The sequence below is a fragment of the Sus scrofa genome, chromosome 4 (genome assembly GCF_054392235.1).
Source record: "Sus scrofa isolate SSC_HxYL_T2T_F1_AM1 chromosome 4, Sscrofa_HxYL_maternal_Yorkshire_Landrace_v2.0, whole genome shotgun sequence".
In the NCBI taxonomy this organism is placed as follows: Eukaryota; Metazoa; Chordata; class Mammalia; order Artiodactyla; family Suidae; genus Sus; species Sus scrofa.
The window spans coordinates 9690112-9710621 of NC_139386.1; the positions used below are offsets into that span (position 1 = coordinate 9690112).

Below are 20510 nucleotides of genomic sequence, written 5' to 3' on the forward strand. Positions count from 1 at the left end.
CGATAGGGATTTAGAAAATAACATAAAAAATGATTTTTAAAAATAGGCACACTCAAGCTAGTTCTGAGAATTTGCTGGTATAGTTCATCTATTCAGGGATTATTCTACCTCTTTTTTCAAACTGATCGAACATTGATTGTGCTGTCAAATGGGTCCAAGAAGCCCAAAATGAAGCAAAGGAGAGATTTTAGCCAGACAGCATGTTACCAGAGCTTGATGGTGGAGCTCAAACCTGTCAGGTGTGAAGAAGGAACAAGTCTTGGCAGGAAGTTTTTTGATGATGGGATAAGAATTATAGAGGTGACATTTTTTATGAAGTTGCCTGGAAATTGGGTGAAGTGATGGGGAAAATCAAAGTGTTTCCCCTAAGCCCCACACTGCTCAATATTAACATGGCTTTAATTTAATTAGGGATAACTTCCTCTTTAGGATGGTAAGTACTGGGGCTTATGTTTTAAAGATATTAAGCATAGAAATAAAGGGTTGGAAGGTAGCCGTTCTCACAGAATACTGATGAGAAAGTACATCTTTTTGAAGGTAATATATACAGACCCCTCAAATGTATTTTGATCCCCAAATTCCATTTCTAAAGAAATCATTTAGCATGTGAGTGAATAGCAAAGTGTACAATTGATACAAACAGCATTGTGTGTAACAGCCAAAGAACAATGGGGAAAATGTTCAGAAATGCACGACCATTGAAACAAACAATGGTGTATCACTAAAATGGAATACCTAGAGGATATTCAACAGAGAGTCTGGGGAAAAAAATAATGATACAGGAAATCAGTGTGAGCAATTGTGAAATTAGTAGGTTATTAACGAATGTGAGCTGTGTAACCATAATTGCGTGCATTCATTTACACAGAAAACAAAAGAAACCTGGATATCTGTATATCAAAATGAATACAGTCATTGTCAGGGGGCAGTGGGACGCAGGTAATTTTTATGTCCTTTTTTGTATTTTCAGTTACTATCCAAATTATTTCCCGTAAATTTCACAATTACTATCACCTCTCACTAAGAAAAAAATAAATAATTTTATATAGAATAATCTCCTACTGCTTTTTATAGGCAACAGGACACTGTAGATTGGCAGGAGAAGATACACGTGGGCAGTCCCAGTTGTCTGCAGTGAGGTAACTGAATCATTCCTTAACTATATAACCATTCCTTAATCCACATTCCTTAACTTCATCTTTAGACTTCATGTGGGAGAAGGAGACAGGGTTTTGAAGTTGGAGATAAGAAGAAGAAGCAGGAGTTCCCGTCGTGGCGCAGTGGTTAACGAATCCGACTAGGAACCATGAGGTTGCGGGTTCGGTCCCTGCCCTTGCTCAGTGGGTTAACGATCCGGCGTTGCCGTGAGCTGTGGTGTAGGTTGCAGACGTGGCTCGGATCCCGCATTGCTGTGGCTCTGGCGTAGGCCGGTGGCTACGGCTCCGATTTGACCCCTAGCCTGGGAACCTCCATATGCCACGGGAGTGGCCCAAAGAAATAGCAAAAAGACAAAAAAAAAAAAAAAAAAAAAAGAAGAAGAAGCAGCCCCAAGTCCCCTCTTCCTGAACACGTGACCTTAATCTAACTGAGCCTTAATTTCCTCCTCTGCAAAGGGAAGCTCTGTAGTTCAAAGCTGTGCTGTGAGGACTCATTGAGAAGACAAATTTGAAAGCAATTGGACGGGGCTTTCTCATAGTGGGATCTCAATCAGTGTTATGTGTTTGTGTTCATTTGCCCGTTTAAAAAATGGGTTGGTGACATTGAGTCAGATGAGGCCTGAAATGCAAGTATGGGGTGGAGGACACAGAAAGTGAGCAGCCTCTGAAGGCTGATTGTTTTCCTCTCTGCTTTGGCTGGATCTGAACTGCATCCTCCTGCTCAAGCCTGTGCTCCCTGCTGCCCTTTTAGAACATAAATTAGAATCACCGAATGAAGAGAGGCAACAAGGACAGGTGGGGAGGCCATGGCAGCATCTGTGGCCTCCAGGAAGATACCACTTGGTCTGAGTGCCAGGGACCATGAGGCTGACACCTCACCCTCCATACATGCCAGTGCTGCACTGGCAGAAGCCAGAGGCCTATACCCTGACTGGAACCTCGATGCTGCTGCATGAAACCCAGCATCTCCCTGACTGGGCTTGCCAGCTGCAGCATCTGTAGCAGCAGAAAGACAGCTTCTGATTAATTTCTGCCTTCCAAATCACATGCGAATGCAACTGCTCTAGCAGAAACTAAATTTAACCAGAACCCTAGTTATAAGGGTGTTTGAGAAATGTGATTTTTTAGATGAGGAGTTTTACAAAAATAAAGGTGTATGGAAAGAGGTTGGAAATTTTTGGTTGCCAAGGGTGAGGGGGAGAGAGTGGGATGGACTGGGAGTTGGCATTAGGAGACGCAAACTGTGATATTTAGAAGGGCTAAGCAATGAGGTCCTGCGTACAGCACAGAGAACTCTATCCAGTCTCTTGGGATAGACTCTGATGGGAGATAGGATAAGAAAAGGAATGTGTATATGTGTATGACTGGGTCACTTTGCTGTGCCGCAGAAATCGACACAACATTGTAAGTCAACTATACAAAAGAAAGAAAGAAAGATGATGAAAGAAAAAGAAAGAAAGAAAGAGAGAGAGAAAGGAAGGAAAGAAGGAAGGAAGAAAAGGAAGGGAGGGTAGGAGGGAGGGAAGGAAGGAAGGAAGGAAGGAAGGAAGGGAAGGAAGGAAGGAAGGGAAGGAAGGAAGGAAGGAAGGAAGGAAGGAAGGAAGGAAGGAAGGGAAGGAAGGAAGGAAGGAAGGAAGGAAAGGAAGGAAGGGAAAGAAGGGAAGGAAGGAAGGAAGGAAAGAAAGAAAGAAAGAAAGAAAGAAAGAAAGAAAGAAAGAAAGAAAGAAAGAAAGAAAGAGAAAGAAAGAAAGAAAAGAAAGAAAGAAAGGAAAGGGAGAAAGATTGTTGGATGGAGGTTGAATGCTGACCTGCCAGATCCATCTCCCTCAGGCCCTGGCACAAGAGGTGTCCGTTATCTGAACACTCTTCTTTTGAAGATGCTGCATGTCACAAGGTACATGAAAAGTAAGTTTATAAGAGCAGGTACATAAAATTAAATTTATTAAAGCACATTATGCACCACTCACTGCCTCTTGGGATCTGACACCCAGCAGGAGCACCGCACAACCCGTAAACCTAAACACTAGCCCCTGTGTCTAGCACTGTACAAGCCTCAAGAACAGGTTTCTCTGACCATGTATTCCCAAAATGAAAGGTGGCCAAGTCCAGATGCCAGGAAGATTTGTGAATGGAGTTGGGAACAACATGGCAGGAATGACCAGAGTGATAAAAACGCCAGAGGAAGACAAAGGATAAAATAATTACTCCATCAACGTCTTACTCTCATGACTACGATAGCCTTTGGTACAATAAAGCATCTGTTTCCCAGGGATTCCTAATATCCATTTAGCTTAAATCTCTTTGTATTAAGATTTATGGTTTTACATGAAGGAAGATAATATGAGGAAAAAAATGGAAATGTGTATGACTGGGTCACTTTGCTGTACAGTAGAAATTGACACAACATAGTTAATCAACTATACGTTAATAAAAATAATTAAATAAAAAGATTATGGTTTTAGAGGTACTCAAAATCAACTCAGCATTCAGAGTAAATACATATGTTGGCTAAGAAACATTTTGCAATATTAAACAATACACTTCCGTCTTAAAACTGCATTATTCTTAAGCTTAGATGTAACATGTACGGAATATTATCCCAAAACTTTTTTTTTTTTTTTTGTCTTTTTGCCATTTCTTGGGCCGCTCCCGTGGCATATGGAGGTTCCCAGGCTAGGGGTGGAATCGAAGCTGTAGCCACCGGCCTACGCCAGAGCCACAGCAACGAGGGATCCGAGCCGCGTCTGCTACCTACACCACAGCTCACGGCAATGCCGGATCCTTAACCCACTGAGCAAGGCCAGGGATAGAACCCGCAACCTCATGGTTCTTAGTCGGATTCATTAACCACTGCGCCACGATGGAAACTCCCCAAAACTTTATATTGGCAACTTGGTGGGCAGTGAACGCAAGAAATGTGAAGACATTTTCATACATATAGTTAATAAGATTTAATTACATCTTAAAAATTAAATAACCTCAAATAATTTTGACTAAAAGTTTGATATTAAGCAGTTTAAATTTTACTGTATATTTTAATTTTTCAAAGCAATATTGAATATTTTATAAGCCCACATTTTGGAGACACATGCAAAACAATCTTAATTTTTCAAAAGTTTACATTTTATGGAAATATAATTTACACTTTAATGTGCATTTTATTTAACTTACATTTTATGGAAATGTATTCTAATCTTGTACATTTTGACTAGAACTCTATTTTATATTTTAATCTGGTGGAGTCTATTTGTCAATGGAACACAAATAATATGAAAAAATTGGGGTGTAAAAGCATAAGCAATTATTCTGCTGAAATGAAGTCAAGAAAAATAAGTTCTATGGAATAAACACAAACTCATTTATGAATTATGCATCCAAATATTAGTGGTCCATTAACAAAATACCCAGACGAGAGCAATAATAATTAAATTCAGTTGCTAACCAGTACGGACTAACTTCCTTTGTTCAGTCCTAGTTCTTGCAATAACAGAAAAGACATCTAACCTTTACTGTACCTGACAAGCCCTCTGATATCTGAAGAAAGTGATCATGAACCCCTGAATCTACTCTTCCCCGGTCTAATTCGGGTTAAGTCTAAGGCTCCCCATCCTTCCTCCGTTTCGTCACTTCATTGCTATCAAAATTGAGAAGCCTTTCCGGAATATCTGCTATGTGTCGGACATTGTGCTACACACGGAGCATATAGAAATGAAAACAAGGGTTCTTTCTGTGGTACAACAGGATCAGCGGCATCTCTGCAGCACCAGGACACATGTTCAATCCCTGGCCCTACACAATGGGTTAAAGATCCAGCATGGCCACAGCTGCGGCATAAGTCGCAGCAGTGGCTCAGATCTAATCCCTGGCTGGGAGAACACCATATGCAGTGGGGTGGCTGAAAAAGAAAACAAAAAAAAAGAAAGGAAGGAAGGCATGTTGTTCCTGCTATAAAGGCATTGGATTTCAGCTAAGAAAATCTGTGGGCAACCTTCTTTGATTTTTGATACCTATTCCTTTTAAATGCCATGCCTACAACTAAACAGAATATCCTGGCATAAGACTACCCCTAGATACTGTCTTTGTTATTCATTCTATCATCAAGCAATAAAATATTGTCTGCTCAGGGTATATTGGGGGACTGGAGACCCTAAGATAGATGAAACAACGTCATACCCTTAAAAATTCAAGGTCAAATGCTCCAGGGATAGGCAAAATTACTAAATGATAAGTTCAATGACAGAGGCCAGTATAGGATGCTATGGATATTTTCTCCCAAGTTACAAATAATTTCATTTTACTCCATATCATCCTCAAGCTCCAACCTACATAGCCAACTTTCTTATATTTACTGCCATCATTTTCTTACCTCCCTGAAATTCCTCAATCCACTGAAATCTAACAGCTTGCCCACCCTCGGCTTACACTGTGTAAATGAGGTCACCAATCACCTCCTTTGCCATAAAACCAGCAGGCACTTTTGCTCCTTACTTTAATTAGCATGGACACGTGCTTCCTTCTCGAAGTAACTTCTTCCATTGGCTTCCTTAACACCTCATCCTTCTCGGTGTTTCTCCAACATTTCTGGCTAATCCTTCTCAGCCTCTTTCATGATTTCCTGTTATTCTGCTAATCTCTTAAATCTCAGTCCAATGTATGTTACCCACATACATGAACCATAAGTGTGCTTGATGATTGCCACCGAAGTATACTGGGTGATTGGAACCATAAACAGACTAGATATTGTCAAATCTATATCTGACCAAAACCTCACTTCTGAGTTATGACTTGTTTGTACATACATACGACTACCAATTCAACACCTCTTAGGTGTCATTGAGGCCCATTAAATTTAGGCTCAGCTAACCTTAATTTAAACTAAATTGCTCCTTAATCAGTTGTAGAAATATATGTAAAGATAATATATGTAGAGATAATACATCTGGTGGAAGCTACAAGTAGCTTATTTTTATTTCATTAGAAATATTCAGATAACTGCACATATTTGGGACCCATCCAATATGCCTACAGGGACTGTATTCTGGTCCTTGATTGTCCCTTTTTGTTGCAAAAATGTTCTTGGAAGAAGCGGACAATAACCAATGTCCCATTGGATAGAACAATCTATTCCTTTTTTCTCCATCTTTCTCTAGGGGTAGATCAAGAGAGAGGGAGATGGAAAAAGGGCATGAGAATAAAAGTTCATGGTTATCATGGACAGACAACAAAGGAGATGGTGGGAGAAAGCAATCTAAGGGGAGCCTTGGACTCAATGAACTGCAGGCAAGTCGAAGGGAAAACAGAGCTAAAGGTAACGTTGCCCATATGATTCTGAACTAAAGAAGTGTTTTAAAAATAGAGCCCTTCATTAAAAATGCAAAAGGATGCAAGATTTAGTGGAGATTAAAGTGATTTATTGTATCGGAGCAGCCCTGGCAGGTGTTTATTTATAGACAATTATACACATTTGTAACAGGAACAATAATAGCCTGTAAGAGAATGTGTCCCACAGAGTTGCTCCGGGCCCATTTATTCTGCTGTGATTTTTAGAGCACTGCTTTTCTCCTGGGCTAAGCCCATGGGCATGATGAGTGACAGGGGACCACTGGGGTTTCCAGGGACTTCCCTGATATACCCAACCCTCCCTCATAGCCTCTCTGACCGCTTTGGTTGGCCGCTACCATCTCTCTGGAACCTGGGAAAGAGCTGCCTTCCAGAATCTTGGCAATATGTTACCCCCTTTCAACCCAAGGGATGTGAAAGTGACTTGGAATTCTGTGGGATGTGGAGCTCAGAAGACATTATTTTAATAATAGCTGGTTAAGCATCTATCGACAACTGCGTGGCAAACACTCCATCACCAGTTTGGGATTCTAAGGTCTTTACTGCCACCAGTCTAGGTAGGGTTCCCTCTCTCTGACCTGGACTTCTTTATCAACCTTGTCTCACTGCTTCTTTTTCTTCTCTCCCATCCTCCCTGATACCTATCTCCAAAGAGGCAGAGCTAGCACTTCAAAGCATAACTCACGTTATGTGATAACTTTGCTTAAAATTCTCAGTGGCTTCAGACATCAACAAACAACAAGGATGACAAGCTACCATTGGCTGACCCAATACATTCCAGCCATACTGGACATTGTTTTTTGTTCTGGAAACTGCCTCGTTCATCTCTGAGACAGGGTAGTTGTTATTGCTCTGTCTGCATGGAGAGCACTATCTCTGGAGCTTTTCATGGCTGCTTTCTTGAAGCAGATGAGCATAATTTCAGCAATGAAAAGAATATCAGCACTTATCTCAGGCGAGCATTTCATGATGTATGTTATACTAAACACGGGAACTACCAGACATCATTAGGTGGGAAAGGGAGGTTTGGAAATAAAATAAATGCAGAGAACGCTATGTTTCATGACTAGAAGCCTGTCTCATTCAAAAAGCCATTTACGTTCAACCAGTACACACAGGACCAATCATTCCGTGAGAACGCATAAGCCCACAAGGGGGAAGTTGCTTTGTAAACTGAGATGACGAGCGGTGTTTGGACAGTGTCATGTTATTCATAACCCATCATCTATCCGTCCTCCCCAACACCCCGTACCAGGAGGAATAAGTCATAGAAGGGACAGCCAGAGAAAGACAAATATCAATATCATATGTATCACTTACATGCGGAATCTAATAAAAATAATACCAAAGAACTTATATAAAAGACAGAAACAGGAGTTCCTATGGTGGCTCAGCAGTGACGCATCTGACTAGTATCCATGACAATGCGGGTTCGATCCCTGGCCTCGCTCAGCAGGTTAAGGATCTGGCGTTGCCATGAGCTGTGGTATAGGTTGCATTGCAATTGCTCAGATCCCTCATGGCTGTGGCTGTGGCCTAGGCCAGCAGCTGCAGCTCCAATTCGACCCCTAGCCCGGGAAATTCCATATGCCACAAGACCAAAAAGTAAAAATTAAAAAAAAAAAAAAACAGAAACAAACTCACAGATGTCAAAACCAATCTTATGGTCACCATTGCGGGGAACGAAGAAGAGGGAGGCTGGGGCATAACACATACACGCCACTGTATAAAATAGATGATTAACAAGAACCTACTGTAAAGGAAAATCTACTCAATGGTTTGTAATAACCTACATGGGAAAAAATAATGGATATATTTATATGGATGGCAGATTTGCTTTGCTGTACACCTGATACTAATACAACATTGTTAAGTCAACTATACTCCAATAAAATTAAATTTAAAAAAAAAAGGAGGGTCAGCCCAGAGTTGGCTGAGAAACCACCACAGATGAGACCAAGAAGGAAGTCTTCTCACACGTAGGCAAATAAAAGTCCCTTCAACAAAGAAAAACTGTGAAACGGGCTGGGTGACACAGCGCCTGCCACTGAAAAGCAAAAACAAAGAAAGGGACCAGCATTTTCCTGGTGAGAAGCACAATACCTCTGTTCATGGAATGTGGCATCGAGCATGAAGAGAAGGAGGAAACATGGCATTTGTCCCAGAGGAAGATGAACCCACGCCAAGAGCCATGACTGTCTCTCCAGGCGGAAAGTGTCACCTTAGGAGCATTAGTGACCTCCCAGGCTGAACAGGATCCTGTCACAGCAAGGACAGGAAAGACGGCTGGTGGCCACTTCCTTTTTTGACCCTCACATTCTATAGCTTTTCATTTTTTTTTCCAGTTTTATGAAGAACAAATGGACGTATCTTCTGTATAAGTCTCCAGGAGAACAGCATGTGGTTTGATTTACACAGGTCCTAAAAGGATTACCACGATAGTTTAGTTTCATCCATCATCTCCTAGAGATGCAATGAAAGGAAAACAACTCTCACTGTGATAAGAACTCTTCAGATCTACCCTTTTTCTTTTTGTCTTTTTGGGGCCACAGTTGCATGCAGCATATGGAATTTCCCAGGGTAGGGGGTCGAATCAGAGCTGGAGCCCTGGCCTACGCCACAGCCACAGCCACAGCCACGTCAGATCTGAGCCATATCTTCAACCTACACCACAGCTCACGGCAACGCAGTGACGGGAACCCACCGGACTGCTCTCTTAACAACTTTCCTATATAACACACAGCAGTGTTAACTACAGCCGTCACGCCGTATGTCACAGCGCTGGTATCTATGTGTCTTATAACTGGATGTAGCTTTTCATTTGAAGTCAAAGCAGGAGAGAGAAAAGTCATTACAACTGAGCACCTGCTTTAAGCCAGGCGCTCTCGCTTGACAAGTATTTCCAGAGCTCCGAATATGTTTTTAGACACAGATGTAGGTGTGTCAATGTGCAAAACAGATAAAGAAGCCTGCCCTGAAAGGAGCTTCAATCATGGAAGGGGGAGGTATACAATGAACAAAAAACACAATAAAACAGTATATTTTCTTGTTCATTAGCAAGAGGCAGATGTTGCCTAAAAAGAACAAATAACACAGGGTAAGGAGAAGAGAGGTAGTTCCCGTTGTGGCTCAGCAGTAACAAACCCAATGAGTATCAGTGAGGACTCGGGTTCGATCCCTGGCCTTGCTCAGTGGGTTAAGGATCGGCGTTGCCATGAGCTGTGGTGTAGGTTTCAGACACGGCTTGGATCCGGAGTTGCAGTGGCTGTGGTACAGACTGGCACAGTTTGACCCCTAGCCTGGGAACTTTTGTAGGCTGCAGGTGCAGCCCTAAAAAAAAGCAAAAAAAAAAAAAAAAAAAAAAAAAAAGGAGGCAAGCATCCTGGGCAGGGAAGTGTACGTTTAAATTTGATAGTCACATTACATTTCATTGAGAAAGTGACATTTAAGCGAGGCCTTTGAAAAGGAGGGAAAATGACCCATGAGAGACTACAAGGAAAAGAGGAGCCAGGTGGCGGGACCAGTGAGGGCACAGGCCCCACGGTGGCAAAATGTCTGGGATTCAAGTGACAGTGTGGTTAGATCAGAGAGCGCAGGGGTTGGGGGGTGGAGAGATGAGGTCCGAGAGGAAACGAGGCACCGTTTCAAGCAGGACCTCGTAGGTCACGGTGAAGGTGTGGGCTTTTACTGAGTGAGGGCTACAGTCGGGTTCCGGGAAGTGACATGACCTGACTTAGGGTTTGAAGGATCTCCTTGTTTTCTCTGCTCTATGGGGGCAGACATGCAGATCCAAGGAGACCTGTACTGAAGCTACTGCAGTAACAGCTGTCAGAGATGTTGATGGCTTGGACCGTGGATGGTAGCTGTGGACTTAGTGAGCACGGCTGGATTTGGGTTGTTTTCTGAAGGTGGAATCAGCAACGTTTTCTCAGATACAAAACACGTAAGAGAAAGAAAGGAAGCAAAAGTGACTCCAAGGTTTTTGGCCTGAATAGCTGGAAGGCTAAAGGGGTCATCCATCGATACAGGCAAGGACGTGTGTGTGTGTGTGTGGAATCATTGAGGGGAAATGATCCGAAGTGTAGCTTTAGACATATTTTGAGATGAATCTTAGATGTTTCCATGAAGATGTTAAGCAGCTGTTTCTATGAGCCTGGAGTTGGAAGGCAGGTTCTGGGATAGAAATATAATTTTTACTTATTGGTTTCATTCATTCCTCCTCAAACCTTCAGGGTAGGTAATAATTCCTCTGGTGTTTCAAGGGGGTGGTGACTCACCCACCATCACAGAATTAAGAAAGGACAAACTCTTAAGTTTGGTTTCAAAATCTTGAGTCTGTTTCCACTTTAAGAATGCATTCTTTTGTATATTTTTTATTAGATTCCACATATTAGTAATCTTATGTTTGTCCTCTGTCTTACTTCACTTAGTATGATAATCTTAGGTCTGTTCATGTTGCTGCAAATGGCATTATTTCATCCTATTTTTATGGCACAAGGACCTACCGTATAGCAAAGGGAAATCTATTCAGTACTATGTGATAGCTTATATGGAATAATCTGAAAAAGAATATATATATATATATATGTGTGTGTGTGTGTGTGTGTGTGTATATATGATTCACTTTGCTGTACACTTGAAACTAGCACCTTGTCATTCAACTCTACTCCAGAAAAACTTTAAAAAATAAAATAACAAAGAAAGGACTAAATGGGATTTTGAATTCATGTCTGGCCTCCCAAAGCCCATGCTTTTGAAAGCTAATCCTTCCAGAAAAATCTGATCCCTTTTCCTCCTCTGTTTGTTCTTTCAGTTTTATCCCTGTGACCTGGTTTGTGTTAAGTTCAATGTGGAATCCTAGAGGGATTATGAAACCTAGCAAAGGCTGTACAGATCTCTCCTCCCTCTTAACAACTTGGTTAGGACTGAAGACAATCAGGAGACCCTCGACGATGCTGAACCTGAGATGGGGGCTTAGAACAGATGGACGAGAAGCAGTAAGAGAAGGGGACTCAAAAGTGAGCGGGTTGACAAAGTAGGGCATTGACAGTCATGACAACGTGAGGGATGTTCAACACATCAATACAGCCGCTCTCAGCTCCATCAGACCCATCGCTCCTACCTTATCACAGGTGAATTCAATGACATGTAGCCCAATGAGTGCCTGTGTGCACTAAGCGCGTGCACCACAGCGAGTGGACGTGTGTCCCTGTGGTGCATCATAAGGGTCCATGTGTGTGCTTTGTCCCCTATCAGACCCTTTGCATCTTGAAGATTAGTACCTTCTGTGCCTTACTCACCTGTGTAACTAGCATCCCGTCTAATGCCTGGCTTGGAGCACAAACAGGTTGGACACATGGATGAATGGATGACTAAAGTGATAGGTAAGAATTTGGTCCGACAACTTCCTGAGGGGATGGTCTGGAAAGAAGAAAAATAATTTGAATGAAAATTAAGCATCCCGTTATTCTGCTTCAACAAGAAGGGTAGCAGATTTCTGTGGACATACATTTGCATATCTTTTTCTTAAATAGGCAGGCCAATTTACATACATTTGTATGTTCCATTCAAAGAAACTTGCTGTCAGTATGTAAATTACTCAGCACATTAAGTTCTCCTTTTCTTCTCTCCATTTTTTTCCCCATTTTTACTGTTTCCCTTTCGTACTTAAATATGCATATTTTATGCAAATTTCCTTCATATTCCTTTCAATGTCATATATTATTTTTGATAAAATTATATAATTATATATGCATTATGGGTAGTTTCTGAACATTCTGGAAGATTAATTATAAATATCATCAGAGTCAGAGAGATGAGCATTTTGCGACCTCAGACAGATCACATAACATCTCCAAACTCCAATTTTTTCCATCTATAAAATAAGAATATTTGATGCCTACATTTCAAGTTGCAGTAAGAATAAATGTGAAAATGTGCATAAACTATGGTTGGGCACTTAGAAGGTACTCACTTAGTTGTAATTTTCCCCCAGCTTTCGAGTTCCGCGTTGTGGTTCATGCTCTAGCTACAAAAAAATTTTGCCGCCGTTGAGCCACAGAAATACCCTCTGACATCAGTTCAATGAATTATGTTTTTTGTTGAATTTACACATAGTACTACTGGCCTCTAATTCCAGACTAACCTCTGATTTTTGTTCTCTTTTTCTTTACTTTTCTTTTGTAGCTCCTCAAGCTGAAAACAGCAATTCGATTTTACTTGGTTCCAGCCTTTCGAAGTGTGCAGGACTCAAGGCAGGTAAAATGATTTTCATTCTCATTTAACAGAGACTGTGAGAGGGAGGTGAGGTTTTGGCTGTATTGCCAGCTATTTTTCTTTCACTAAAGCCTTCTTCCAAGCTCGCATCCATCGGGGCTGACATTTAAGGGCTGGGATGAGAGTAACGGTCTAGTTGCTCTTCGTCCTAATGTGCTGCAAACTTATACTGAGCTGCAGTGTTTTTTTGTTTTGTTTTGTTTTGCTTGTCTTTTGTCTTTTGTTGTTGTTGTTGTTGTTGCTATTTCTTGGGCCGCTCCCGTGGCATATGGAGGTTCCCAGGCTAGGGGTTGAATCGGAGCTGTAGCCACCGGCCTACGCCAGAGCCACAGCAACACGGGATCCGAGCCGCGTCTGCAACCTACACCACAGCTCACGGCAACGCCGGATCGTTAACCCACTGAGCAAGGGCAGGGACCGAACCCGCAACCTCATGGTTCCTAGTCGGATTCGTTAACCACTGCGCCACGACGGGAACTCCAGCTGCAGTGTTTTTATCTGGAACGTGGGGATAATAGTAGCTACCTTGGAGTGTATGATGAAGATTAAATGCGATAATGCACTTAGTGTGCTTAGCGTAATGCTTGGCATAATATTTGGAACTTTATTTTTGGCTGCACCCACAGCATATGAAAGTTCCCAGGCCACCAATCCAACACACAACCTGAGCCTTAGCAGTGACAATGCCAGATCCTTAACCTGCCACACCCCAAAAGAACTCTGTGTGGAATTATTTTTTAATGATGATGGTGGCGGTGGTGATAGTGATAGACTTTGCCTGGGGTCCACAACTATCGGAGGCAAATGCTGCTTTTACCCCCTAGGCATCTTCGCTAGCAGTTTCTACAGTTCTCCCATTTTTAAAAACCTGCATATTAGGGTGTAAAGCCTGACTCCTTCTGAAAAGTGAGAAAATCCCTCATTATAAGCTTCACAAGTGAAAGTTAAAAATAACCTTGCCAGTCAGGCACAGGAAAGACTCCATACAGAAGGCCGCACCCTCTCCCCCAAAATAGAAGCTCTGTTCAGGGGCAGGGCTGGCCCCCAGTCAGTAGCCAAGCAGGGTGCACAGTGGTTGTACTGGTTTCCTAGGGCAGGCATATGCCCATAACCACAAGTGGAGGAGCTTAAGGTGACAGACATTTCATTTCTCACAGTTTTGGAGGCCACATCCAAAACCAAGGTGTCTGCAGGACTGCACTTCCTCTGTAGGATCTCAGGAAGAACCCTTCCAAGTGTCTGGTGGGTGACTTGTCGAAGTATCACTCCAATATCACCACAGATTGTCCTGGAATCCAGACAATATCTGATGGGCAGCGTAGGTACCTGATGTTGTAGAGAAACTTCTTCTTTCCCTTGGTTTCACGTTTCCACATGGAGGGCTTCCTTACTGAAGTTCTGCTGTCCTCTCCTGATCCCTCATCCTTCCATATGGGGAAGAGCGTCTTGTGTAACTGGGAGCTGGGGAAATAAACTGGGCATGTATTGATTGCTTGAGCATTTTCCCTTTATTCTCTGTCCTTTGGGATGTGTCAGGCCACAGAAAGCATGCATTTCCTTTGGCTTGTCCATATTGTAAGTTTTATAGAGGCAAGGCCTGCTGTGTTTATGACTGGATGGTAAGCTTTTCTAATATATTTATTATTCCTATTATTATTACTACTATATTATTATTATTATTATATTATTATTACTAATTATCAGGCCTCCTCAAAACCTAATATGAGCCTGCTGATCCTCAGGTTTGGAGGTTCAGCAACACAAAGCCCTATAAATTAAAACATAACACAAATCCAAACAGAAGACCTTCCTGAGATGCCTGATGGAAATAGAGAACCACCATTTAGGGATGTCCTACCACACCAGGACTCCCAGAATACAGAGAGATAATGCCCCACTGAAGATGAGTTCACAAGCCAAACAGATGACAATGACAATTATGATAGTTCTAACAGAACTAACAGTTTTGAACAAGTCCTATGTGCCAGGCTCTTTCTAATTATTTTAATTATGACATTAATGCAGTTTTACATTTGAGGAAAGTCCGGCATAAAGCATTTATGTAACTCATCAAGATCACTCAGCTAACAAACAGTAAAGTTAAGATTCAGACCCATGCATTCTGGCCTCGTAATGTGTATACTTAATCCTTTGCTAAACTTCTTCTCCATATACCAGGCAAACCAACCATGACAATGTCAGAAGACAAAGCAACTTGGCTTAGAACACCAAGCATTTCAAATAATAGAAACGTAAAATTGGAAGTGTAAATATGGGTTGAATGATTACAGACATAAAGGAAGAAATTGAAAACATAAGAAAAGAACACTGGGAAAGAAAGAACAGACACAGAGAACTACCATAAATGAACAAAGCACTTGTTGAAACTGAAAACTCAATGGACAAGTTAAATAATAAATTGAATGCAACTATTCTTTAGAGAGACCCAGGTAATGGGAAAATAGAACCAATAGATATTTTCTTTGGTTCTATTTTCCCATTACCTGGGTCTCTCTAAAGAATTTGTTGTAACTGTGAAAATACCCACAGTTCAGCAGAGAGTACAAAAGAGATGGGAATTAGATAGATGACATGGTTGCAACATGTATCTATTATTAATTTCACAAAGGAAAAAAACAGGTAAATAGAGACTGTCTGTATATATTAATATCTGAGAATTTTCCAGAATTTTAGAAAAGCATGAAAGTTCACACTGAGAATAACAATGACAATAGGATAAATAGAAGCCAGTATGAGTCTAGACATTTTAGTGAAAAATGCAGAAAGCCAAAGAGGAAGAAGAGGTCCTGGAAGCAATCAGGGAGAACAAAAAATGACTATCTAGGAAAGAAGAGATAGCAGACCAGCAATAGCTTCTCCAAGAGCAACATTAGAAACCAATAAACAATAAATGACACCATCAACATTTTGAGGGGAAACACCTGTCAGCCTAGACTTCTATACCCACTTAAACTTGCACTCAAGAAGGAGAGTGTATCAAGTTATAAAACAAAATTTGAGAGAGGCAACTCCTAAGAGACGTCCCCACTGAAAGAACCCTAAAGGGTGTTCTACATGAAGAAGGCCACTAAACCCAGAAGGAACACACATGCTGCAAAAGGAAACATGTAAGGTGAAAGATAAATTACTGGATGAATTAAAGAAGTCTGAGGTTCTCACATTATCCCGAAAGAGGGGAGGAGAGCCACTGATGGTCATAGCCTGTGCTAAAATATACTTTAAAAAAAAAAAAAGGAAAAAAAGAAAACTTTGTATCAGAAAAAAAGCAAAGTACTGCAATCACTTCACTTAAAGTAAGCTTTGAGTTTTCACAGATTCAAAATAATCTTCATGCAGGAATAAGGCATCTAAACAAAGAATGTCCCATCTGAGAATGGACCATAAGGGGTCAAAACGTGTCTAATAGCACTGGAATATAATATCAGATGTCATGGAATATTGCTTTCGAGCTAAATATCTGCCTTGTGTATTCAAGGGCATTGCGCTGCCATAAGCAAAACTCTCAATTATCAAAGACTCCCGACAACAAAAATTTATTTCTCACCCTAGCAATAAAGCAATTTTCACTTTGAAAAGGAAAAGCATGTTTGATCCCAGATGTCAGAGAGAGAGAGAGAGCTGTTACATGGTCACAGAATCCAGAAACCAGGTTTGATCCATGGTCACGGCACAGTGACGTGTCCACTCCAGCTAGTCTATTGGGAGCTTCCTAACTTCACATTGTCCAGTCTCATGAACCAAGTGCTCTGCCTCCAGCCCCTTTGCAAAGAACACACAGTAGGTTCATGTCTCAACATTTAAACCCGATCCATTGTGTAGCTGTCAGGCTGGAGGCCAATGAAACCGTTTTGACTTTGAACTTCTGGCCAGTTGTGGGCCTAGGGTGGGGTCTCCACAGGCGCAGAGTAAAACCAGATGGTATGAGCAGAGACGTAGCAAGGGAGATGCAAGGTCTTAGGCAGCAGAATGAAATGATTATTTGCAGTCTTCTCAGGAACTTTCTTCTCTCTTTAAAATTGGAGTCAGAGACACTAAGGATTATAAAGGACCAGACTTTTTAAAAGAACAATACGGGAATTCTTGTTGTGGCTCAGCAGGTTAAGAACCCCACATAGCATCGATGAGGATGTGGGTTTGATCCCTGGCCTCAATCAGTGGGTTAAGGATCTGGCATTGCCACAAGCTTTGGTGTAGGTCACAGGTACAGCTTGGATCCCATGTTGCTGTGACTGTGGCGTAGGCCAGCAAGTGCAGCTCCAATTTGACCCTTAGCCTGGGAACATCCATATGCCACAGATGCGGCTTTAAAAAAAAAAGCAACAAGAACAAAATGGCTTTCTAACCTTGTTTTCCTGCTCACAGTGTCCTGTGGATTTCTGGGACAGGCCATCCATTCCTTCCAAGGCTTTCGGAGCATCTGGCGGGATTCAAGGCAGTAGCTGTTTTCCCTCCTGGAAAAGGTCAAATCATAAGAACATCCGCAGAGAAAAGACAGATCCCAGACTGAGCCTAGAATCCCAATCAGGCTGCCTGGATTGGTCATTTTCTCCCCTCCCCAGGAGTCATCTCACAGTTACACAGTGCTAGTGTTTCTCCCTTTACCGTGTCCGACCCTGCATTAAGTCAGCACTTTTTCATCTTTGGGGAATGCAGCCGATGCTTTCTGAAGTACCTTTCCACAGTTACCTGGCATTTGACTTCCTATCACCTAGGTCTGTGTGGCTTTTATTTTTACCAGACAGCAATAGTCTCTCGTGTCAATTGCTAGAAAGAGCAGAACGTTCACAGATGTGAACAAGTCATTCCCCTTCCTGTGCTTCATTTCCTCACCTGTAAAGTGGACGGTGAGTGGAGTGCGATGACTGCTAGGATCCCTGCCGGCATCAGCACTGTGCTTCCAGGTCTCTCAGCAGAACTCCCCGGGCCATCGAGACTTTTGTTTGTCCATCAGCTGATTTCTGGAAGTTGGCTCACACTTAGTCATTCCTCTCCACACTCTCTTACAAGACTGAGAAATCCCAGACAATAACAATAATAATAATGGCTCAGGCTTTCGTAGATGTTCTGTGCTTTGAACCGTACAAAGCATATTAACACATTAACTCTGCTCTTTGTAACAACTGCGTGACTTGCAAACCACTAACTGAGCTGTACAGATGGAGAAGCTGAGGATCAGAGAGATTCAGGGACACTTTAGAAGCTACCCAGCTATGGAGTTCCTGTTGTGGCTCAGTGGATAAAGGACCTGATGTTGTCTCTGTAAGGATGTGGGTTCAATCCCTGGCCTTGCTTAGTGGGTTAAATATCCAGCATGGCCATTAGCAGTGGTGTAGGTCACAGCTGCAGCTCCGATTTGACCCCTTCCCTGGTCCAAGAGCTTCCATATGCTGCAGGTGGGGCTATAAAAAGAAAAAAAAAATCTACCCTACTGAACATTGGTTTCAGAATTCAGACCCAGGTCCTGTGGCTTCTGGGCCCACAGCCCTATCATCTCTAACAGATGATCTCTTTCTCAAAGCTAGATTCTGGCCTCATGAATGTCAGCGTCTCTTGACCCCAGATAGTTCCTGGAATAGAGCAAGGGCAAAATAAATATTTCACTAATTAACTAAAATCAGAGTTATGTTGCCCCAGAAATGACAGGGGGTAATTAATACCTATGCTTCCTTACCACTGGTACCACTGGGCACACAGCAGCCTAGCTCCTCTGCTTCTTGGAGTCCAACCTCACCCTGCAGCTTTCAAGACTCAGGCCAAAGGCCACTTCCTCCAAAACCACATCCCCGATGGCTCTTGACAGTGTGTCTTTCTCCTGCTTCTGAAATCATTCAGTAGGCTCTCCCTGTTCATCTTGCATTTGATGTTCCGACACATGTGGAGTTAATCCCAGTCTCCTGGAAAGAGCAGCTACCAGAGAAGAGGAAGTCAAGCTCAAGTCCAGATTCTGTCCCTCCCTGGCAGCATGGACTTGAGTATCCCTTCGACTCTCAAGCTGGTCCTTCCTCTGCAGAATGGCAATCATAGAAGCCCCATCTCCCTCTTAAGTCTTCTGGGAAGACAAAATCAACACAGGATCAATCATACCCAACACTTGGTCAAAAACGCCTACCCCAGAATGTATCTTAGTAGATATTGGACTTGATGTTGCAGCTGTTCTTTGAAAGCACGGTGCACATTTAAAATACCGCTCTTGATTGGAGCCCAATTCTTTCGTGCCCCCACAAAATATGCACAAGCCCTGAGAAAACAGGAACCCTGGCGTCTCTCTTTCATCACAGCCCATGTTCAAACATTCATTATCTTTCATCTAGATTACTCAAATAGCTGCTGAACTATTTTCCTCAAATTCTCTTCTCCAAATTATCCTCCACAATCAATCAAATGGATCTATATCTATTCCACTAAAAAAAAAAAAAAGGCTACCAGTTTTCCTCATTGCATGAGAGAGGAAAAACAAATTGGCATGTCACATAAGGTTCTCCATGAATTTACCTCCCAGCCTGATCTCTTACCATTTCCAAACCCCACATCCCAGGGTCTATTCCCCTTAAGGTTTATCTTACATGATGCCCCTTGAACATGGGATTCCCCACTAGCTCTCTAGACTGGCCTTGTGGTCTAGAGCTCACCATACCATCTTCTGCTTCTTCTACAGGGAACGCAGTACCACTTACCCCAGCCAAGCCAATCCCCAAACATGCAGCCTAGTTTGGAATGCCCCCCCCCAACCTCATCCTCAAGACCCCACTCAAATGTCACTTTCTAGGAATGTATTTCCTGACTCTCCCAATCAGAATCAATTGAGCCCTGAGTGTTCCATCAATACTTGGAGCTCACTTTGACTATAGCACCAGTCACATGCAATATGGGTGTTTAATGCCATCTTCACCACCCCAGTATGTGTACTATGAGTCTCTACAAGAAAGAAGCCTCCAGTTCATCTTTACTTTCCCATCTCCTAACTCACAGAAAGCATTAAGAATAATCATTAAAGGAAGTTCCCACTGTGGTTCAGTGGGTTACAAACCCAATTAGTATCCATGAGAACGTGGGTTTGATCCCTGGCCTCACTCAGTGGGTTAAGGATCCAGTGTTGCCACAAGCTGTGGCGTAGATCGTGGATGTGGCTCAGATCTGAGCCATGAGCTGTGGTGTAGGTTGCATATGTAGCTCGGATCTGGTGTTTCTGTGGCTGTGGCGCAAGCCGGCAGCTACAGCTCCAATTCGATCCCTAGCCTGGGAACTTACATATGCTGCAAGCGCAGCCCTTAAAAGACAAAAAAAAAAAAAAAAAAAAAAAAAAAAAGAAGGAAAAGCCTAACGGGACTGCATGCTTCACTGCCTCAGAGCAAAGAAGGGCAAGCATTTTCTCTGCCAGCTCCTTCCTGCCCCCTGTTTCTCACTGATCCAAGTTCACCCCATAGGCTGTCAATTGTACCATGGTGCTTGGCTATGTTACCTGGCTTTTCCTGCAAGCCCCTTAGGAAGCCAGAGCCTCTTGGGTCTAGGGAAGTCAGATCTTGGCGCTGGTGTTCCCACTGTCCTCACCACTGGGGAGTCTTTGCAGGCCATACTGAAGCCTAGCCCTTGTCCCCAGAGAAGGCAACAGTAGGACCCAGCAATTTAGGCAGCAATCAGTCTTTGCCACTGCAGGAACTGGAGGAGCCAAAGTCAGGAAAAGGGCAAATAACTGAAAGCACCAAGCAGTTCAGCAGA

General features: G+C 42.5%; 1 protein-coding gene across 2 annotated transcripts in view; it reads right to left on the reverse strand.

Moving 5' to 3' along the window:
* LOC146403664 (uncharacterized) overlaps positions 1-20101 on the reverse strand; it is a 49402-nt gene extending 29301 nt beyond the window's left edge. Inside the window, exons 1-5 of one of the 2 annotated variants that reach the window (XM_085021669.1) lie at positions 19822-19993; positions 17625-17752; positions 17138-17245; positions 14100-14234; positions 11798-11918 (exon numbers count right to left, since the gene is read on the reverse strand). In XM_085021669.1, coding sequence (XP_084877795.1) covers positions 11798-11812 — 15 coding nt within the window. In that variant the 5' untranslated portion in view covers positions 11813-11918; positions 14100-14234; positions 17138-17245; positions 17625-17752; positions 19822-19993. Of the gene's footprint in view, positions 1-11797; positions 11919-14099; positions 14235-17137; positions 17246-17624 lie in introns of both variants that reach the window. The other variant, XR_014843343.1, reaches the window with a different exon arrangement.
* Positions 20102-20510: the final 409 nt, after the last annotated feature.